Raw genomic sequence first — 24,122 nt, 5'->3', positions numbered from 1 at the left:
ATGATATGCTGATTGTCATAATCAACATCAAAAGGAGCTGAATTTTCAGTGGCTGATGGCTGCTCAAGTAACTGATCATGCTGAAATTTAACTTTCTTTTTGTCTGAGTCATTAGATGTGACATTTTTCAGTAGCTTTGACTCATTGAATATCGCATCCTGGCTGCGTAGCACCCTTTTTATGCTTGGAACGCAAACTTGATAGCCCATTTCACCTTCATCTCCATAACCCATGAAGATGCCTCTATGAGATTTCATGTCAAGTTTGGTTCTGCTATCAACAAGTTCATGTACATAGCATTTGCAGCCAAAGACTCTTAAGTGGTCATATGAAGCAAGTTTGCCAGACCAAACCTCTTCAGGGATGCCACTTTCAAGTGCACGATGTGGAGATCGGTTGCAAATATGCACCACGGTTTTAAGTGCCTCTCCCCAAAATGATTGCGAGAGATTAGCTGTGGACAGCATGCACCCAATCTTCTCACATAACGCGTGATTCATTCACTCAGCCACACCATTAGAAGATGGATTGTAAGGAGCTGTAAGCTCTCGTTTAATCCCATTGTCATCACAAAACTTATTGAATTCTTTAGATACATACTCTCCCCCATTATTTATTCTTATGCATTTTAACTTTAGGCCTTTTTGAGTATCAACCAATGCATAAAACCTTTTAAAAGTATCGAATGCCTCACTTTTCTGCTTAAGCAAATAGACCCATAGCTTCCTAGAATGGTCATCAATAAAAGACACAAAATAATGAAAGCCACTATGAGTTTTTATTGGCATAGTGCAAACATTAGAATGGACTAAATCTAGAATACATGCCTTTCTAGAGGCTCCATGAGAGTAGGGACTCTTTACATGTTTACCAAAGACACAATCATCACAAAAATCAAGCTTTGAGCTTTTCACATCAACTCTTCCAAGTGAAGAGAGTGCCTGCAAGCAAGCTCTTCTTGATGCCAGGAACATACCTAGCATCATGAAGTACCAATTCCTGACCATTTTCTAGAGCCAAGTGTATAGTGCCCATTCCTTCAATATCACATGCATGATTGTTGCCAAGGTAGACTTTTCCAAGATTACCTTCTACATAAGTAGAAAAACACTCCAAAGATGGAGTTACATGAAAAGAAGCATTGTTGTCAACAATCCACGATTATGACAGGCCATCATGAGCTGACAACAAGGCATCTATCACATCTGCTTTAGTGATATACATGTCGTCCACTGTCATAGCAAGCGGATTTGAAAATGCAACCAACAAATCAACATCTTTATTATCTTCTATGTCCTCAATAACAACACTAGATACCACATTTGCTTTTTCTATCTCTTTAGGGGGAGAGCTGCCATCCTTGTCATTCTTTTTGCATTTTATATTAGCTTGCTTCTTACATTCTTGTTCCTTTTTAAAGTACCTGCAATCGGGCCTGTTATGCCGTTTACGACCACATTGATAACAAGTTACATCTTGCTGTTTTTCTTTGCTTTTGCTGCGATTTTTGTTTTTATTTGCAGCATTATACCTTTTTTCAGGTCTTCCTCTTACATTGTATGCTGATCCACTATTTTCCCCACTTGCCTTGCATCTAATCTCTTCATTCAGAATAGAACCACGCACACCATCAAATGTCAAGTTGGGATTATTGCTCAATAACACAACCAATGCTTCCCATGAATCGAGCAAGATCATGAGCAAGAAGATAGCCCTCAATTTAGGATCAAAAGCTGGCAAACCTACATCCTGTAACTGACTCAAAATACCAGTGAAAGCATTCAAATGCTCTAAGTCAGGTTTGGACTCAGGTTTGGACTCGTCAAGCTTCAAGTTAACCAACTTCCACATGAGATGTACATGATTGACAAGAGTTGTATTCTCATAAGTAGCCTTCAGCTTTTCCCAAACTACATAGGCAATATCAAGCCCCTTTATATCAACCAAGTTATCATCTATGACAGCCATTTTAATATAAGTAATGGCCTTTTTATTCATTTTAGCCCAATCCTCATCTGGCAAAGCAACAGGCTTATGTTCTTCAAAAGCATCATCACAATTCTTTAGAAAGAGTATACCTTGCATACGATCTTTCCAAAGATCAAAACCATTTCCATAAAATTTATGAATCTCAAAGAGATTCTTTGTGTCAGATGTAGATGCAATGCCAACCATCTTCAGCAATACACAACTGCAATAAAGGGCTGAATGCTTTCAGCCAATAGCAAGGTTTCCGAATTGTAACAGCAAGTGCACACTCTTGTACTTTCAAAGTGTCCAAGAAGCAGATGTTTAGCTGTAAATTTCAGTCTCAAGTACTGATTACAGCATGTGCACGAATCAAATCTGATACATTTGCATTAAGGATAGCTCCCACTTTAGTAGTACATCACCAAAATTCCCAAATGCAATGACCCAAATGCTGTATTTACCACTGTTTCACTGCATAATGAGTATTCAGCAATGCATGTACCAAGAGAAGCTGCCCTTTTTCAACATTTGAAACATCCAAAACTCTAAAGACTCCCACTCAGCAATGAATCTACTGCAAATTTCACTGTCCAGTCTCAAAACGACTCAAAAATACATCACCAATGTGAAAACCCCTATCCCGAGCATCAAGTGCGGGCTAATGTTGCAGAAATTTCACGATTTCTGCAAAAGCCCCAAATTTCGAGGTTCAACAGTGCACAATTTCCAAGAAATTGGCTCATCCAAGCAAATATTTCACTTGCATTTGAGAATCTCCAAAATTTTCTGAGGCCTATGCACTCAATGTCTGCAATTTATGGTCCAAAGGTCACTGCAATATGTGTCAGGCACCAAATTTGGAAAAAGCCCCTAATTTTAAGAGACAGATTTGCACAAATTTGCACACTAGGCTTGTATGTGTGAACACCCGGTATAAGGGAAAAAATTAGATGAAGTAAATCAAAGAAATGTAGGCCATTGACCTTTCGCCTCTACCCATCGTTTGTGCGGCCGAAGAGCCTTGTCGCCCGTCACGTGGAAGCCTTCCATTCCCGTCACGCAACGGTCGTCGTGCAGCCCCGTCACACAACAACGTCGCCTCCAATCCCATCGGGCAATAACCTCATGCAACAGCCGCATGTCGATCAGTAACCTCATGCAGCTGCCTGTCGATCAATAACGTCGTGCTACAGTTGCCTGTTGATCGCCAGTCTGTCTGACGCCTTTGCAGGTTTAGCAAACAGGCTCATTTCATTCCTGTCAAGAAGAAGATAAAACCAAATCAGATGGCACATTTGTTTATGTGCAATGTCTTCAAGTATCATGGTATGCCACAGTCTATTGTCAATGACCGTGATCCACGGATGACAAGTCTATTCTGGAGAGGCATATTTGAGAACATGGGCACAGCGCTTAAGTTCTCATCGTCATTTCATCCACAGACTGATGGACAGTCAGAAGAGGTAAATTCTACTGTCTTGGATCTGCTTAAGTACTATGTGTCAGAGCACAAGTCAAAGTGGGAGTAGTATTTGCCTTGGGTTGAGTATGCATACAATAATACTGTGCATTCGTCAACATGCAAAGCCCCTTTTGAAATTGTTGAAGGTGGTAAAAAGGTTCCTCCCATTTTGCATACAAAGGATAAGATCTTTCAGGCAGATCAGTATGTGCAGAGTATGGATGAAATGTATCAGAAAGTTAAGCATGCCCTTGAAAGGACTCAGGCAAAGCAAAAGAAAGCTGTTGATCATCACCGTCGTGAATTGTTATTTTCACTTGGTGATTGGGTATTGTTGTGGTTTGAAAAGGCACGCTTAAAGAAGCGGAAAGGCAAGGAAAGTCTTTTCACTAAGCTTAGTATGCGATACTATGGGCCTTTTCAAGTAACAGAGAAGATTAGTGATGTCAGCTATAGGTTGAAATTGCCTGACCATTGGAAGATTCGTAATGCTTTCCATGTAAGTCTTCTTAGACCCTATGTGGGTGATGTGCCAGAAGATATGCCAGCTGAGGAACAGCCCGAAGTTGAGGAACTTGATGAAATTCTTGTTCCAAAACAAGTATTGGCACACAAGGAAAGGAAAGGAAAGTGAAAGGCAAGGTTGCTAGAAGGTATTTGGTTAAGTTCAAGAACTATCCAGCTATAGATGCTAAGTGGATGGACGAAGGTGAACTTGCAAAGACACCTAATGTGTTGGAACTTTACCTTGAAGCATTTCGCTTGCAACCTACCTTGACCCCTTGTATGTCTAAGCTGAAATAGATTGTCAAAGTGACAATTGCTCAAAAAAGAAATTATGTACAAAAATAGATTTTGTACAGGTTAACACTTATTGTGTCCATATGGTTTTCTCAATGCTAAAGAAGTAAGTATTGCTTGCAAGAATACAGTTTTTACTTCTATTGAATTGAATACATGTTGTAACAATGGTTACTCGATAGGGCATGTATTCTGTGAATTGACTCAATGGGGATATCATTTTGATGTACCGGCCACTAGATCTCTAGTCAAGGTGATGTGGAGTCATCAAATGAGAATCTGCCACTATGGGGATATCATTGTGGTGTACCAGCCACTATATCTGGAAACAATGATGTGGAGTCACATGATGATAGTCTGCCATGTTTCACAGTTAGAACATACATGTGTTAACAGTGTGTTCAGTACACAATGTTGACTGATAACATATATGTGTTGTACATGTGCTGCCAAGTGTAAGTTCACTGGGTTAGCTGGAAGCATGTATGACATTCATGCAAACGAGGACATTTGCAATCTCGAGAGGGAGGTATATCACAAGACTGTGACAACTATTACCTTTTTGCTTATTTCTTTATTACTACTTTATTTGGTTTTTCTTTTTGGAAGGATCCCTCTTGAAATCTAAACGTCTAAGTTGCATGGCCAGTATGTGAAACGGACAAGAATGTCCAGTGAGTCAAGACTGGACAGTTAAGGTCCAATACAAGTCTGAAAGAGACTGATGACACTGTAGATTGACAAGCTTGGAAGAGACTTGTGAAAGTGTATATGGACAAGTGTGTTGAAGAACTAGCCTGGAAGAGACTAGTTCAAAGTGAAGATGGACAAATCTACAAGAGATTAGTCCATGTGGGATCATCAGTGGAAATTCACTTTCAGTTGAGCTACATTGCAAATTTGGATGTAGCCACAGTCTGCAAAGATGGTCAGAAGACTAGTGGGGATGCAATGAAAGCAGCTCCTAAAATTTAGGGAGTTACTATTTTTGGACCCCAAAATCTGTTCGCGTCATTATCTTCGTTTTTGCACGAGGATTAATTCTCTGGTCTGTGCCGAGGCCAGATTTTGCACCGATCATAGAGAATTTTAGACCAAAATGTTTAAACACGAAAATTGTTACATGTATGCCATGTGTCACAATTTGGGCATAAATTCCCAAAAGAGAGAGAGAGAGCAGCACAAAAACGAGTTTCAATGCATGAGGGGCAGATTGGAGCATGGAACTCATGGGACTGAGGGCAGATTGCTGCAAATACATCAGCTATGGAGGGTACTTCTTCATCTCTGACTCGTGTATAGAGGTTGAGCTTGCAGATGGATTATGCACAGTGTTGTGGGCTGATCAGATGGATCATGTACAATGTCGTGGGCTGATCAGATGGATCATGTACAATGTTGTGGGTTTATGCATAATTGCCGAGGCAAGAGCCTCTTGAACAGATACAGGGTTTGCTAATTGCATTCCCAAGCAGATACTTGTATGGAAAACGCTGTTTTCCTGAGATTTCTCGCGTGAAATCTCGCAGGATTCAAAGGGCCACTTCAGATACTTGTATGGAAAACGCTGTTTTCCTGAGATTTCTCGCATGAAATCTCGCAGGATTCAAAGGGCAAGTGGCCCATAAGGTGCGGGAGCCCGCTGGCTACGCACACAAGTGATTGGCAAGTAAAACAGGGCCCAAAACAGGAAATTACAGCCTGCTGTCAATGTTGTGGGCTGATCAGATGGATCATGTACAATGTTGTGGGCTGATCAGATGGATCATGTACAATGTTGTGGGTTTATGCATAATTGCCGAGGCAAGAGCCTCTTGAACAGATACAGGGTTTGCTAATTGCATTCCCAAGCAGATACTTGTATGGAAAACGCTGTTTTCCTGAGATTTCTCGCGTGAAATCTCGCAGGATTCAAAGGGCCACTTCAGATACTTGTATGGAAAACGCTGTTTTCCTGAGATTTCTCGCGTGAAATCTCGCAGGATTCAAAGGGCAAGTGGCCCATAAGGTGCGGGAGCCCGCTGGCTACGCACACAAGTGATTGGCAAGTAAAACAGGGCCCAAAACAGGAAATTACAGCCTGCTGTAAATTTTTGCAGGTTTAGGTTTTTGGACATTTTTGGTATCTATTTGCTCCAGAAGCTTCAAGGAAGCTCCAAGGACACTGTACATGTATTTTGTAGCAGTTTAAAGACAAAAACCAGAAAATGCAGCGTGCTGAATTTCTTACCAGGCACTTCATTGAGTGTGTTTAGGTGTATGGAGGCACCAATTGAGTAGGGATAATGACCAGGTCAAGTTGTACTGCCGTTATGGTGTCGAAATCGGGTTGGAATTGTGTTTCCTTCTCCACTTTGTACAGGGACAACTTGTAGGCAGGTTATTGTGGGATTATCCCTTTGTTAATGAATAAAGAAATACCGCAAGGGGCGCCTGACTTAGGGGCCAACAGGGTGTCTGTGTCGCAATAGGAGCATTCTAGCTTCCTGTATTTCTTCTTGATTGTGTGTCTTTAAGTTCAGGTAAAGTGGGCGACTGTGAATTGGGTGAAAGCATTTATATATTTTGGTTGTACACTACCGCCCTTTCCAGTGAACAAGCTGGTTACACAATCCATGTGATGGAGGGTTGAGCAACGCACACTTTCATGTTGGCCATCTCATCGCATATTTCTGCCTGTAAGCCAGGCTAATTGAGCGAGTACTATAGAAATGACATGCAAAGTACATACTGGAATCTACGACCAGGCAAACCGAGTAAAGGGCAAATAGAAAGGCATAACATAATTAACTGTTTCGGCGCGGAGGACAGATGAATAACCGTTTGGCAAAAGCATCCTTACCTTCAACCGATGCAAATAGAGGCGAAGGTGAGATGAGCTCGAGCAGGCGTCTGTTAGGGTTTGCAAAGTCAGCCTTGTTGTTGTCATCACCGTGTCCTCCTCCTACTTCTTCTTACAAGTAGAACAACAGACAGATGGGAGGACAGGGAACTTTAATGTTATTATAATTATAATTAATTATAATTATAATAGATATGATGTTATTGTTAGATATTTGCATCTTTCGATGGAAAGATCTTCGTAGGGCAAGGAACTTTAATGTTATTATAATTATAATTACAATAGATCTGATGTTATTATTAGATATTTGCATGTTCCGATGGAATGACCAGGACAATCTTTCGATCTAGCTAAGCTTCCTCTAAGGTTGGGTTCACACCAAGGCAACGGAAGTTCTAGCAATTTAGAGGAGATTTACTATGGACGTTCACACTAGTGACGAAAGTGTGTAAAAATATATTTTTTTGTGTTAAAAGCAACCAATCACAAAAGTTTATGCACACTTTTGTTGAATCAAACTTTGCCACATGTAAAGTGGAACATCTTCCATCAAGCCAAATTTTTTATTCGAGGCTGCGAGGATGATAGGAGTTTTGTGGGTCTAGAAGAGAACCACCTTTTTCTTTTCAAATGAAAAGTACACACATAGGATCGTACCCCTCCCCTTTTTTCTTTTGCCCCCTTGTGTGAGCCAACCTAAGCCTTGTATCTATATCTATACTACTATTATCTATATTATTTATATCTATATATATATTATATTATTATTTGCATTATGTATATATATTATTATTTGGATTGTGGATAAGGGAGGTCCCAAACCTCCAAAGGACCTCTTGAGCCTATCATATGTCCAAATCTAACAAAATTAGAATTAGAATGTAAAAGAATTTCCTTCTTCACTCTTTAATAGGTTGCAACGTGTTATATATACATATATCTCACAAGTGACACACATTCAAACTCTTTTCCTCTGTGTGTGTGTGTGTGTGTGTGTGTGTGTCTGCTGGTTGGTTCAAACTTCCTCCATTGTCTATGCTCACTCCTCTTCAAATGTGCGATGGGAATTATAGGTCTTCCATGAGGCCCACTCTCCCCTGCATCACAACTTAACACCAATCGCAATCATAAGCATGCCTTCTTCTATTGCCTGCCCCCGAGCAAGAGACAGTGCATCTACCATATCTGTCATTAGATTCCCAACACTTATGTGACCATAACGAGCATGCCATAGCTCCACATTCTACATAGTGGGCATAAGTGTGCTATCTCCCAAATCATCATGAGATCTCCTCTCATATGTATCCAAAAGAAACGGCCCTTATATATCGTGCTTGATAACCAAAGAGCATAATCAAGTTCTCTATCTCTGACAATGCACTTGTTATCTTCAAAGATGACCTGAAAACCTTTCTTAGTGAATGCTAAAATTGAATGGATTTTTAGTAATCCCAAGCACAAAGAATACATCCCCAAGCATCTGACAATGCACTTGTTATCTTCAAAGATGACCTGAAAACCTTTCTTAGTGAATGCTAAAATTGAATGGATTTTTAGTAATCCCAGGCACAAAGAATACATCCCCAAGCATGAAGTTTGATCCATCTACAATCGTAATCATCACTAAACTAATGCCATTGACATCATAGGGAGAGTTATTTACACGTGTAACTCACTTCTCCACGAGGACTAAATGCATAGATATAAACAAAAACTTCCATGAAGTGATGTGCTTGGATGCCTCATTGTCAAAGTACCAAGTATGCTACATTTTAGTAGCATTGAATGCAGAATCAGCCATTGAACTATCATAACTGCATATCAAAAATGCATAGTCCTCCTCAAGAAAGTTGGTTGTAGCATCATCATCTAAAGATCGAGTGGTTGATGTCTCTTAAATAGCCAAATCAGTGTTTTTCTTCTTCTCCTTGGCTAAACTTTTTCTACATTCTTGAATATAATGGCTGAGCTTTTTATAGTAGTGGGATTTTCCTTTCTTTTTCCTATTATCCACATCATGGACACCCTTGCCAAATGACTGTTCCACATCAGTCCTTTGATGATTTTTGATTGGTTGATTTGCTTTGCCTTTACCTTTCTATTTAGAGAGCATGGCTGCATCACCTAAATGCATAGCTTTTTGAGTCCATTCCTCCTACAACAAGAGGCCAATCAACTCCACGAATGTCGAGGGTTGTTGTGTCCCCCTCAAAGATAAATTCAACAAGTGTGAAACCTAAGATAAGACTCTAGAAGAGAGTTCAAGGTGATGATCATCATCTCATTATCGATCAGCACCTTGTCAATATTTAGCAATTGCTCTCTCAAGTTGTGAATGTACATGAGGTGATCTGTCATAGCATCACCCTCATCCATATATGCATTGGCCAATCCTCTTCTCAAGCAAGAAATTTAAGCCTCATTGCATGTTGCAAACATCTGACCAAGGATATCCCAAGCTTCCCTTGAGGTCTTGCATGACCAGATGTGAGGTACAATGGCCCTCTTAACTAAACGAGCAATCAAAGATAAGGCATGTGTATCCTTAGCATCCCATTTCATTTGTTCTTCTATAGAAGGAATGTCAAGGGCAGCTTGTTGTCCTCTAGCCCCTCTTTGAGGTGTCTAAGGTGCAAAACCTCCTAATTGGGTTGAATCGCCAACCACAAAATCCCAAAGACCCTTTGCAACAAGCAAATTGTGCACCATAAAACTCCATAAGGAGTAGTTGGTGCCATCCAATTTATCCTGTTGAGTGAGGACACCCAAAATGTTGATGTAGTCAATGTGACCTTATTGAGCCATTGGTGCGATAGATGCACAAACCGCAACCAAACACTTCCAAATTGAATTGCAAAATGTACTCTCACGAGTACCAAGATCCCAACAAGGGATATGAATGCAAGTACCAAATTTGTTAAGTGTCTCAAAATGCATGCTAAGACTACACAAAATGGTGCCAAATCTGCAATACGTAGCAATTCACTATTATACCACTATACATATCTTGGTTTGGGTATTTCTACATTCTTGGAAAGCATACCAATGGAACCGAGAGCATCTGTGGTGGAGGTAGAGTTGGTGGAGTTGACAACGGGTTGTGGCAACAATAGGCAAGAACCAAGCACAACTAGGCGAGACATTAGTAGCACTGTTGAGGCCAAATGCAGCTAGCAAAGCTAGTTGGGTAGTAGTGACATCCAAAATAGAGGCAACACATAGTCCCGAGGAGTCCACCTTGGGTTAACCCTCTATATAACATGCGTTCAAATGGTATTTTTAAAACCCCTTCTTAAAAAATTTGCACCATTTTATATACCACTTTTGTGAATTTTGAATGTAATATTTATATTCATTTTGTAAATCTAAATTTTGAGATGAGGTTTATTCGTATAACCCCTTCTATACAATTCAAATAAAAACACAATGCCACACTACTTTACGTCGTGTTTTTCATGATAATCTGAGTTGAATATCCAAACACTAGTGTGCAAAGTCTTGTACACTTTTACAACCCTATACAAGAGCAACCTACTAGAGGGTAAACTCCTCTTTGGGAACCATGCACAACAACCATAGATAATCATGGCCTAAATCGTGGGTACAAGAGCCAAGATAAGATATAAGGTCATGAGCTTGAGTAGTAGATACAACAAAATATACAAGGGACATATTTTAGACTAGCTTAAGACAGGAAATGATACCAATTATACCTTTAGGGAGATTTGGAGGGGCTCTCATGTGAGTAAAAGTTTCTATCTTTAAAAAGTGAATACATGCCATATAAGAAACACCCATTACATGGATTTTCTAGACCCATGGATCTAGTTACACAACATAAAACATAGATTTTCCATTCAAGACCAAGACCATGGCTCGGGATCAAATTTTAAAGAATTTTGTGATGATGTGAGAGCCTCCCCTTTATGAAAGGGTCTCAAGAAACCAACGGCTTTCCCAACTTTAGGTGTAGCATCATCTCGACCTTCACCATAGAAACAAGTGATAAAATAAAACATAAAGAATCCACATGAATTTTCAAAATAGCCCTAATAAAAGCTTGTGATTATAACCTCCAATCCATGCTAGTAGTTCTTCCATGTGGTTGAAGACCCCATCTCTAGTGTACATGCCCATGTTGCTTGACAAAGGGGAAGCCTATTTCTTACTACTGACAGTTGTGCTGCTGCCTGAGATTAGAGTATCATTGGGTGGGCTAGAGGCATGCATCGTCCTCTCTCGTCTAAGCCATGATTCTCTGCCTCACAAGTGGACTACTAGAGAAAACTCCTATTTGTAGGATCGGAGATTATGTCTATACAATTGAAACAAAAGGGTTCTATGGAAACAACATATGTAAAGATGCAATCCAAAGTTCTTTGAAGAGGGCAAATGGAACCACTGTTCAATCAAAAAAATATCTAGAATTGGCCACAGTGAGAGGTCAAGGTCTGATACATGTACACTACCTTAACAAAATTAACAAATGTACTCATTTTTCCAGCCACCAAACAAATCAGAAAATTCACAATATTGATTGATATGTAAACTGCTTCACTTGCTGGCGCCAAAATCAACAAGACTTGCCTAATGTTATTAGATAGAATTTGATGGGTGCTGTAGGGAAACAAATCGTTAATGACGACGACAAATGTTGAGGTTACTAAAGGGGTTGATTGTGGATTACAACACAAAAAGGGACTGCAATTCGATGAGGCCAATCAGTCAGTAGGTTGTAGTTAAGGCGAGGCACCCTCTTCTACACCCTCTCTGCCCAACTAGCGAGGTCTCCAAAACCTAACATGCCTAGATTAAGGATGTATAGCATCCAATGAACCAACCCCCTTTGGGAGAGGGGGGTGTATGGAAGCAGACTTCAATCCATATATGTATGTCTAATGTGATCGACCATAGGTTAATGATGTGGATCTTTGATCTTGGCATATTCCATGTGATATACAAGTTATTTAAAGCCAAAGGGGATGTCTTGCATGTATGTGTGTCTTCTTGGTCAACTATCCAATGGATGTTTAACCAAGTAGGAGACTACAATGGACAGGCAAGGCTGAACTGAAGATGTCAAACTGTTTTGATTGGGAGAGGATTGATGGTGAACGACACATCCAAAAATGGGCTTTTATACCTTGGGAAGTGTCCTATAAAGTTTGGTTAACATCCGCGTTCGTATGCAAGAGATATAGGGTCACAAAGGTCAATGTCTAGCTAGGACTACATGTTGTAATGAACAGTTATAGGTTGCATAGAAAATTTTAGAGGCTGAAATCTTCAAAATTTGGTCAAAGTATCTTCAGATAAGTAGTAGATCACAAGCAGGCTACATTTTTGCTTTTTAAATCTTGGCGACCTAAGTTATGGTTTAAAAGATACGAGCAGTTTTTTGCAGGGTGGTCCTATAGGACAGTTTTCTTGACAGGATCAGACTGAATCTAATGGATATAAAATATTGCATGTGGCATATACTTTGATAGAGACATTTGAGACTGACATGAGGTGCTATAGCCCCCTCTCCTACCAACCTATCACAAAAGTGGCTCTTGTAGAAGAATCTACAACAAAGACGACTCGCTTGATGTAGACAATATGAAACCGGCCTGTTCACTGGGAAGGGCGGTAGTGTACAACCAAAATATATAAATGCTTTCACCCAATTCACAGTCACCCACTGTACCTGAACTTAAAGACACAGAATCAAGAAGAAATACAGGAAGCTAGAATGCTCCTGTTACCACACAGACAGCCTGTTAGCCCCTAAGTCAGGCGCCCCTTGCGGTATTTCTTTATTTTTAAAAAGAGAAAAAGTACAATGGGCTGTCTTTCACCTATTCTGGGTGAAATTTGGCAACATAACAGTACATTTACTGACCCAAAACAAGTTGACCAGGAGGGGAAACTCTGCCCAAGTCTGAAACTTCTGGTTGGAGTGCAGAATTGACCCTTTCAGCCCGCTGTAATTACTGGTTCAGACCTGTTTTGAACCCTGTTTTCAGCTCATACAATTCCCTGTACTGTTCAGCCCACTGTAATTACTGGTTCAGACCTGTTCTTAAACCTGTTTTCAGCTCATACTGATCCCTGCACTGTTCTGCATCATTTGTGCCAAGTGCCCCTTGATTCTGACATCAATTGGGCTCTGAAATAACCTCTGAACAGTCCAGAATCAGTACTGATTTAGTGTTGTTTCAGACACTTGCTTGGTGAGGTTACCACCCCCACCTGTTCCTGCTTGTGGGCAACAAACAACTGCTCCTGTTCCTGGAGAAACGAGGCTCTTGCCTCATGCAAAAACAGCATATTCCACACAGCTGTACCTGAATCAGAAGAAAGGCCCTTGATTCTGCAGCATAACCATATTGTCAGGGAGAGAGAGAGAGTAGGGAGCAAGCCCATCCCTTTGTGCATCATAGACAAGGTAGGCCAGCTCTCAAGAGCTCTCCATCTGCAGCTATTTTTCACAAATGAGCCCCTTTCCAGCCCAAAAACTGCACGCCAGCCCCTCTTTAAAGAGGTTAAGTGCACAAATTTGTGCCAAGTAGCAGCACTGGAAGATATTTCCCGTTCCAACCTTCCGGTCTAAAATTCTCCATGCTCGGTGCAGAATTTGACCTCGGCACAGACCAAAGGATTGATCCTCGTGCAAAAACGAAGATAATGACGCGAACAGATTCTGGGGTCCAAAAATAGTAACTCCCTAAATTTTAGGAGTTGCTTCCATTGCATCCCCACTAGTCTTCTGACCATCTATGCAGACTATGGCTACATCCAAATCTGTAATGTAGCTCAACTGAAAGTGAATTTCCACTGATGACCCCACATGGACTAATCTCTTGAAGATTTGTCTATCTTCACTTTGAACTAGTCTCTTCCAGGCTAGTTCTTCAACACACTTGTCCATATACACTTTCACAGGTCTCTTCCAGGTTTGTCAATCTACAGTGCCATCAGTCTCTTCCAGACTTGTACTGGACCTTAACTGTCCAATCTTGACTCACTAGACATTCTTGTCCGATTCACATACTGGCCATGCAACTCAGGCGTTTAGATTTCAAGAGGGATCCTTCCAAAAAGAAAAACCAAATAAAATATGTAATAAAGAAATCAACAAAAAGGTAATAGTTGTCACAGTCTTGTGATACAATACGAGTCCCAAGACTAGGAAGACCATGAATTGAGAGAAAAGAGAAGCCCAAGTCAAGAACAAGTAGGGCCTCAAAAACAAAGCTCAATGAACAATCAAACAATAGAGGCAAGGTACCAACATCACTAAAAACATTACAGGAGAATACCAAAGATATAGAGATTTCGACTCTTGCTTAACAATACAAATGCATTAATGATAGTTATAGATGCAATATTAGCAAATGGAGCACATGACATGCAAGATGCAGAAAAACTTGATGATGCAAAGAAAACAATGGAAAATCTTGTAGATGATATAGATATTCAGGATGAAAAAAGCGCTCAAATATGACACAGAGTTTGTGAATGTGGATGCTACGGAGTTTGATGATGAAGCTATGAAGACTGAAGATGTAGATGCTACAGAGTTCGAAGGAATGAATGATACTGAGAAAGAGAATGTGGATAATGTTAAGGGTAAACAGATAATAGAAAATACAAGAGAGACATTGATGCACGTTACAGAGAATACCATCATTCGAGATACAAAGAAAGACGACCTAAACAGATAAAGTGGGCTAATGGCGTGGATCTTTGATCTTGGCATATTCCGTGTGATATACAAGTTATTTAAAGCCAAAGGGGATGTCTTGCATGTATTTATGCCTTATTGGTCGACTATCTAGTGGATGTTTGACCCAAGAGGGCGATATGGCTATTGAAGCCTATAGTGGATAGACACAGCTAAACTGAAGATGTGTAAAACTGTTTTAATTGGGAGAGGATTAATAGTGACGGATGCATCCAAAATGGACTTTGATACCTTGGGAAGGGTCCTACCAAGTTTGGTTAATACCCATGTTCGTATGCAAGAGATACAAAGTCGGGAAGGTCGATATCTGGCCGGGACAGCATGTTATAATGAACAGTTACAGGTTGCGCAGAAAATTTTAGGGGCTGAAAACTTCAAAATTTGATCACAGTGTCTTCAGAAAAGTTCTACATCACAAGAGGGGGTACATTTTTGCTTTTTAAAGCTTAGTGATCCGAGTTATGGTTCAAAAGATATAAGCTGTCTTCTGTAGGGTGGTCTTGTAGGACAATTTCTAGATAAGATAAGACTGCATCTGATGGATGTAAATTATTGCATGTGACATATGCTTTGACAAATATGTTTGAGACTAACATGACGGCACCAAGGATAGGAAAAAGGATCAAAATATGTGAAGCCAAGCTCGAATATGACGCAGAGTTTGTGGATGTGGATGCTACAGAGTTTGATGATGCAAATATGAAGATTGAAGATGTAGATGCTACATGGTTCGAAAGAATGAATGATACTAAGAAAGAGAATGTGGATAATATTAAGGGTAAACAAATAATAGAAAATATAAGAGAGACATTGATGCATGTTATAGAGGATACCATCGTTCAAGATGCAAAGAAAGACAACCTAAACAAATTAAGTGGGCTAATGACATGGATCTTTGATCTTGGCATATTCTGTGTGATATACAAGTTATTTAAAGCCGAAGGGGATGTCTTGCATGTATTTATGCCTTATTGGTCAACTATCTAGTGGATGTTCGACCCAGGAGGGCGATATGGCTGTTGGAGACTATAGTGGACAGACACACAACTAAACTGAAGATGTGTAAAACTGTTTGAATTGGGAGAGGATTAATAGTGACTGATGCATCCAAAATGGGCTTTGATACCTTAGGAAGGGTCCTACCAAGTTTGGTTGATACCCATGTTCATATGCAGGAGATACAAAGTCGGGAAGGTCGATATCTTGCAGCGACAGCATGTTATAATGAACAGTTGCAGGTTGCGTGGAAATTTTTAGGGGCTGAAAACTTCAAAATTTGATCACAGTGTCTTCAACAAAGTTGTACATCACAAGCGGGGCTACATTTTTGCTTTTTAAAGCTTAGTGATCCGAGTTATGGTTCAAAAGATATGAGCTGTTTTCTGCAGGGCGATCTTGTAGGACAGTTTTCTAGATAAGATAAGACTGCATCTGATGGATGTAAATTATTACATGTGACATATGCTTTGACAAAGATGTTTGAGACTTACATGACGGTACCAAGGATAGGAAAGAGGATCAAAATATGCAAGAGAAGAGATGGATCAAAATATGCGAGGCCAAGCCCTCAGACATGGATTTAGCTTTGAGTAGATACGAGCCATGTCCCGCCTCTTTATTAGTAGCCTAGCATACAGCATTGATGAGGAGTCCCTCCATAAGGCCTTCCAAGCACGCAGCGAGATTATTAATTGTCGTGTCATCATGGACTGCGAGACGAACAGGTCAAAGGGCTTCAAACTTGTCACCTTCCTTGAGGAGGTTCAAGCAGATGTCCACAATAGAAAATGAATAATCAGTTCTTGGATGAGCGTATGATTAGGGTGGACCACATGGCGCCTCGTCCGCCCCACTGCCTCCCCCTCCCCTGTTGCTTGACTTGTCCCCCGGTATCAAACTTGTCACAGGTCCATCCCGTCTTCAATTGCTTCGATTCCTCAAAATGCAAGTATGGCATATGCTTCTCCCACACCAAGAAGCCATTCTAGCAACGGTTTCCAAAAGGGAATAGTTTTCCAAAAGGTGCCCAGGACAAAATAGCTTCTGGCCAAAAAACAAGGCCACATGGAGGGTTTTTTTTAAATCCCCCACTCCCCTTCTAAAATATTGTTCAAAAAGCACCAAATCTACTGTCTCTTTCAACCCAACAAACAACTGAGACGCTCCTCCTCTTCTCGCCTTTGTTGCAAAACCGGATTTGTTGCCTCTTTCAGCCCAACTAACCAACAGCCTACTCTCGTCTTCACTTCAACACTGTTAGTGCTCTCCCGCCAACTTTTCCCTTGTAGCCTGCAACTCCTACTATGGCCCTTCGAACAGCAAATTCTTCTTTCACTTTCTCCCTGCACTTGAGCAATGATGGAGGGGAGGTCAGCATGGTTGGCAATAAGGTATTCACAGCAGTAGATATGCAGTTCAAAAGGCCTTGTGGCCACCACCCATTGCAAGCATAATAAAGCTAGACTAATGCATAAAATTGCCTACTCTTTGATCAGAGTCTCTGTGAGGCATTTCATCCATCACATCGAGGAGCTTTCCTGGCTAAGATAAGGTCCAAGCCCAGGAAATAAGGCTAGCCCTCTCAAACTCCTTCATAGGTGACACTATCACCTGAACAGGGCGTCTACATGACAAAATAACTAGCACAAGAACTCAAAACTGAAGATGTCACTTCTCTTTGAAAGTGCTTCATCTCCAACATACTCGAGCAACATAGCACACAATTGCTTGTATGCTAGTTGTGTTGCTTGCATCCCTGCTAACCAACTTACCGCTTTTGCTAGGAACTCCACTCCATTGGCATGCTTCACTCTTGTATGGACAGCAAAATCATGCTATGGTGACAGATCACAAGAAGTCTGGGATGCAGAATCATGCTTCAATCTTGTATGGTCAGTAAAGAAAGAACGTAACTCTGAATTTCAATTTTAGCTTTTCATGGCAAGCCTGCACGTGCGCGACTCTTTGACACTTGTAATGACTATGAAAACAAAATCACAAACATATTTCAACAAACATTTCTACCTTTTTTGAAAACACAGAACCGGAATAAAATTGGATGCATACGCAAAGCATCAATTAAATGATGGGATGCCCCTTACGAAAGAAATCTTGGCAGTAAGTATTCTAGTATGGATGACGATGGAAGAAGCCTTTCAAAGTATTGCTTTCAAAATAACAAATGGATGAAAAGACGTGCCATAATGCATACTAAGATTTTAGTAGAACAACCCCGGTACTAACATCCGAGTTCGTATGCAAGAGATACAGAGTCGCAAAGGTCGATGTCTAGCTAGGACTACATGCTATAATGAACAGTTGCAGGTTGCGCAGAAAATTTTAGGGACTGAAATCTTCGGAATTTGGTCCAGGTGTCTTCAGATAAGTTGTAGATCACGAGCGAGGCTACATTTTTGTTTTTTAAATCTTGGCAATCTGAGTTATGGTTCAAAAGATACGAGCAGTTTTTTGCAGGGTGGTCCTGTAGGACAGTTTTTTTAAAGCTTCCATTTCAGGGCACCCTCCCTTCAATTGGTATCAGAGCAAGATTGCAGAACTTAACTCGACCTCCTCTCAGCTAGCATTCAAATATCTACAATAGAGGTTTCATGGCAGCCATGGCTTCAATCCAATACACTGTGTTTACCCTCCCCACTCCCCAACTTGTTTGGCATTGCTTCACGCCATTGTTGAGGCTACTTTGAAGCCTTCTTGAGCATCCCTATGACCAGCCAGCATAGCAGCAGCTCAACGTGTTCTCAAGTTGTTGGTGCCTAATCATTGGACAGTACAAGAGAATTCTGCAATTGCTTTGGTTGACATTTGTGCTGCTCAAACTTTTTGTCTTCACCCGAAGGCTTGTTTGGAGTCCACATTGGCCCTCCCTTGTGCCCTCCCTACTCTTCAGCATACTCTATGACATGCTTCAATCAGTGTGAGCTAAGAAACTTGTACCTGTTCAACTGATCCTCCTGGTTATAAATTGCAGCTCTTGCTCATCACTAATAGTTTGTGAAACCTTTAAGCATTGGTTAGTACTCTTGGGCATTGAGTCTTGGGCTTTTGGCATTATATGTATTAACTTTGAGCTCCTGTACTTCAATACACTGTTGCATACAACAGTTACCTTGCTGAAACCTATCAGAAGAAGTACACTTCTCCATGTTTGGAGCTCATATAATGATGCCATTGCCCCCCATATACAATTTCCTTGATGACAGGATATTATGGTAAAGTTTTTCCATGCTTTTGGGACTGATCGAAGCCCACATTCGGCTCAATCTTACACAAATATCATTGCTGAAAGCGAGGCAGCATACTGGTTATTCACAAGGACAACCACCACTAATTCATGTCACGAGCTTCATTAACACTTTTCGTGGACATGGCTATGATGTTGGATGTTATGATAAGGCTTGGATATGCTTTGAGCTTCATGTTGGGTTGACATATGTCAATTTATACAAAGATTTCTACTGCTGGTCATTGCTTCCAACCTATCACTTACTTGGGCAACTCTATGTATTGAAGCACTTATGCCATTTGGGGATTACATTGGAAGCCATTGCTACCACACGTTTGACTATGCTATGGCAAAAATTTGACCTTTATATTTGGGTAAAAATCTGAGTTGACACTTGTCTCGGCCTTACAGCAACCTCTGTGAGGTCTTGTTAGTTATGCATACACCTATCTTGGCTTCTTATTGAGCTTCTACTACCCCGCTCAGTCCGTTGTGCCTTTAGCAAGTCCCCCTCAGTTACCCCAGGGCCTTGCAATACTTGCAATACCTTAATTTTCTTGAGAATTAAGTAGATGATTTGTTTACCCAATTCCAAGCGCCTATTTCTCTTGTATTCCTAAATCCTTAAATTTTTCAAGATGAGGTGGACTTTCAAGCTTTGGAACAGGTTGTGACGAGGTGCATGAACTTGAAAAGCTTGATACTAAAGAGGTTTGCATCATTGGAATAGTTGTAACAGTTTCTTTTTAGAGCTCTCCACTTATCACCTCATTCTCAAATGTTGATTCCAGATTATGTTTCTGAGTTAGCTGTTTTGGATTGTTAAAAACAGTTAATGCCCTTCCATTTCTTATGTTTACCATATAAACGAGTGGAGCACGGGTTTCAAGACCAATCTCCAGATTCTGATTGTCTGGCTTGACTTTTCCATCAATGACATTCCTGGATGGTTGATTGCTATCGGACATCTCTTTGATCAAACTCATCTCCAATGCTGCCTGCTATAGACCTAAGCTGGTAACCTTTTTTGCAAAAGTAACCAAAGTAACCAAACATCTTAACCTTTCCCAGAACCTTTTTTGCCAAAGTAACCAAACATCTTAACTTGTTTTTATTTTTAAACAGTATTTAAACTTAAATGGAAAGGAAAACAGAAAGGCCCAATGAAACAGCATACCTCTCCAAAACTTTTGGACTCCAACAAGAAGTCCCACTAGGCCGGGAGTCTAAAGAGCTCTGCAGTGTATGATGATCCTTGACTGATGTCCCACCAAGCTCACACACTGAACTTGAATGCAGGAGTTGTACTACTTACAAGCCAAGGTCCAATAGTAACAACTTCTATCATATTTCCAAGTCAGTTGGTACACTCAAGGTACAACTTCTATCCTATTTCCAAGTCAGTTGTGGCATACTGCATATATTCATTCAAGAAATGAGCATAATAGCAACAGGCTACTTGATAGTTCAAATGCAAAAATAGTATCAGTGAAATGCATTTGCAAGTAGTGATTTAACATTAATTCCTTGATCTAAACATGCATACCCATCATGACAAATGTGAGGAGATTCAATGGAAAGCATTTCAAACCTGAAATTTAAAAGTACTAGTGTAAACCAATTTAATTCTTCTCTACATTATGAGTCACCCTAGAATTATTGTAGTTCATGCAGAAGTTTCAAATCAAGCTCTTTTTTGTAAAAAGAAATTGCATGCCTGGGTGTACTCCTTGATGTAGCCCCTCCTCTGTAAAGCATTGTCATTGCTGTTGCTATTATGATATGAGCCTGCTTGTGCATATAGACCTGCAATTTTACTATTATTGCTGCACTGAGCTTTCAATCTTCCCTTGGACATGGCATGATCTCTCTTACTCCTTACCGCATCATCCATACCTATAATTTCTACTCTAGCGGTCTAGTTCTTTGCTATTAATGTTGTCTACATATCTACAACTGCTTCTTTCCTTTCATGATAGAGACATTTTGACCTCTCATTGCTAGTGGCAATACCTACTAACCTTCAAGACCTGTGATTCCTCTATTGCTTGCCGACAAGGGTTTTGTTGATGTATACAAAGCCTTTGCTCATATAAATGCTCATAGACCTACTACAGTGCACAGATTCACTACTGTACACATGATCTTAGCTGTTGTTAATTCAAATTTTTAAACTTGCAGTTTGTGAAAAATTCTGAGGCAACAAGACTTTTGAGAACCCCCTCTCTACCTTGGAAGATCTATGCTTGGAAAGCTCAATTTAGTAGATCACACAGCCACCTTATCCAACCCATATGCTACCATAAGAGATCCAAAATGTAGCAAACTAAGTTATGATTTTCTCACCATACAGTGTACAACTCTTGCTGTATCACTTTCACCAGGATACTTCTTCTCAACTACTCTTAAACCTAAGGCAAATTGGGATAACCTTTTGCTTGTGCTTAAAGTCTCCAGTCCTATTGCACACTCTACACACTTGTCCATCTTTAGTCAGTTGAAATAGACCAGATCAAGAAAGAATATCGAAGCATCCCACTTAAGCCTCTAGTCCTATTGCACACTCTACACACTCGTCCATCTTTAGTCAGTTGAAATAGACTAGACCAAGAAAAAATATCAAAGCGTCCTTATACGAATTACATTTGTTTTATTGCACTAGCTAGGGGTATCACCTGATCTGAAGAAGATTGCCAGCATAGTTAACTCCAACATTCTAGCATGAATATCTATTGTCCAGAAACAGTTCCTTTAATGATAAACAAGCTCACAATATAGTTTTCTCCCCCACAAGATATTACTTACTTTGGAAATGACAATTCTGGTGTAGCTAAGCTCAAAGCACGCCCAACTAGACCCAACAAATTCTAGCATTCTAGTATGAAGACCTACCCTAAAGAAACATTTATTTTAATGATAAACAAGTGTAGAATATAGTAACAACTCCTGATACTATGAATCAAAATAGAACATTGGACCTTCAAAATTATACCAAGTTTATCGAAAGGGTAAGAAGGCAAGGTTTGCAAAGTTGTAGTTTTGTTCTCTTTCAAGATGGTCATCATCTCTATTTTGTGCATAATATGAAGAAAGTATAATCAATTGTCATATATACTAAGAAAAATAGTAATTATGTTGTAACTAACAATTACTCATTAAAACTAACAAGCAAATGGCAATGTGCAATTTTTTATCTCAACAAAGCAAAAAACAAAGCTTCTACCCCTAAACAAGTATCAAAAGTGGCTTCTTAACATTGTAAAAGTTCATGGGGTATGATGGAAAGTGGTGCATCAAGGTCACAAAGTAGCAAGCCTAGGCATTCGTGCGTTCAAAAAGATTGAGGAGCTTCATAGTGGATTGATTAGTACACAACATGCAAATCTATAAGCCAATATACTCTGATCAAATTGAGACCTACAATTGACTAAGTGACCAATGTTGACTGCAAGAACTGTGAGAAATTAAACCTGGATTTTCTTAGAAGCTGAGTACTCAATGCATGTTTCTATCTCCCTGAAATCCTGCATGATGGGGATCATCGTTTGCTCGAGGCTAAGCTGGTGATCACTGCGAATATCCAGTTTGCAGAGCCGACAACAGTAACAGGTACCCTCAGCTGTCGAGAAGAACATAAACTAGTGATTGAAGATCCGTTGCTTTAAATAACCTGACCATTGGTTGGAAAATTTCTTACACCAAGATTTTGCAATCCAGGCAGGCAATAGCTGGAAAGGCGCTGTAGTGTCTGAGGCCTGTCGCATGCATATGTGATAATAATAGAATCTGCCTTCCTTAGCTCGGCCTCCGTTTTGGCTTTGTCCTCTGGCCTGAGAAAAGATACGGTGGTTATTGCGAGCTTAGAGATGAACAATACAGACGTCCTCACATAAGTAGGCATTCAAAGCACAATGTGAATAGTCTAAGGTTCATAGGAAAAACGTAAGACAAACAGGCAATCGTGTAGCTTAATTTTTGCGCTCACCTTGATGAGGTATCAACGATTATGAGAGGGACCCTGTCAGGATAGTATTCGGGAGAAAGGTGGGTGAGCGGAACGATAGGAGGCACCATGGTGTTGAAATTCTCTGTCGCAACAGCAACGATGAGAATTGACTTGCCGGTGCCTGCATCGCCTCTACCACAACCACTCGTTCGCTGCTCATGTTAGAGGAACTTGCACTGCTCTCTCTCTCTCTCTCTCTCTCTCTCTCTCTCTCTCTCTCTCCGCGCGTGCGTGTTTCGATCGTTTGAAACCTTTAACCCGCCAAAACACTGTTTTTTCCCAGGGTTGGAAAATAGGAAGCAACAAAATAAAAACCATATTGTTATTGTTGCCTTTAGTATAGCATTGCCATTCGACATTTTTGGTGTACTCTTCCTTTGGTGCACTCTTGCTAAGGCCATCCTTAGCGAGATACATGACTTCGTGCAAATAAATAACACCATATTTTCTTGTAAATAAATAACCCTAAGATGACCCAATGCTACAACGTGCTTAGAGTACGGCTTAGATTATAATATACAACAAAGTGAAGTAAGCGAACAATAAAATAAATTATAAGATAATAAATTATCATGCTTTCCTTGGAATACATGGCTAAGGTATTGACACACATGGCACCAGTTTTGGCACAATCATGGTTTAGAGATTTTTTTTAAAAGCCACTGAGTTGCATCTTTTTTCCTATATACAGATGTTGCTAAATGGTGTGATTAGCTAGTTTTTTTCATTTCTTACTTCATTTTATAGGACTAGATATAGGCTCACTCCCACAAGTTCTTATTCAGGATCAAAAAGTTGTGCGGAGACCATTCAAATAGCGTGCTCCAAGCTAAAGTACATGCCATACATTCGTGCGTGAAAATTACTCGCACTTGCTCGTTTCAGGGAGAGAGAGATGATTGGAAGAGGCACAAGCCATACATACATGCTTGCAACATAAGGTCTTCTTTCAACTAACCCCCATTTGTAAATGTCCACATGTAGCCTTGTGCCCTTGACTAGATCCTTTTGCTTTGCACAAGCCTTCGTCAGTCCCACAATATGAGTAGTCTCCTTTGGAAAGATAGC

At 40.3% G+C, this 24,122-nt stretch overlaps 1 protein-coding gene and 1 pseudogene across 3 annotated transcripts in view; one reads left to right on the top strand and one right to left on the bottom strand.

The window, feature by feature from the left end:
- The window catches only part of LOC148034595 (mitochondrial Rho GTPase 3-like), a 40,639-nt gene extending 17,374 nt beyond the window's left edge, over window positions 1-23,265 (bottom strand). For 2 of the 3 annotated variants that reach the window (XR_015691204.1, XR_015691203.1), the window contains exons 1-3: window positions 23,034-23,265; window positions 22,746-22,878; window positions 22,519-22,667 (exon numbers count right to left, since the gene is read on the bottom strand). Coding sequence is in view for 1 of the 3 variants with exons in the window: in XM_087680547.1 (XP_087536673.1) it covers window positions 22,587-22,667; window positions 22,746-22,878; window positions 23,034-23,122 (303 nt within the window). In the remaining 2 variants the exon portion in view is untranslated. Of the gene's footprint in view, window positions 1-22,233; window positions 22,668-22,745; window positions 22,879-23,033 lie in introns of those variants that run through there. The other variant, XM_087680547.1, reaches the window with a different exon arrangement.
- LOC148034596 (uncharacterized) lies at window positions 3,660-4,237 on the top strand (annotated as a pseudogene).
- Window positions 23,266-24,122: the final 857 nt, after the last annotated feature.

The sequence above is a fragment of the Lygodium microphyllum genome, chromosome 6, assembly GCF_053477565.2.
Source record: "Lygodium microphyllum isolate KBCC chromosome 6, Lygodium_microphyllum_v1.1.10, whole genome shotgun sequence".
In the NCBI taxonomy this organism is placed as follows: domain Eukaryota; kingdom Viridiplantae; phylum Streptophyta; class Polypodiopsida; order Schizaeales; family Lygodiaceae; genus Lygodium; species Lygodium microphyllum.
Note: the sequence above shows the minus strand (reverse complement) of the source record. Positions and strands in the feature narration are given on the sequence as shown.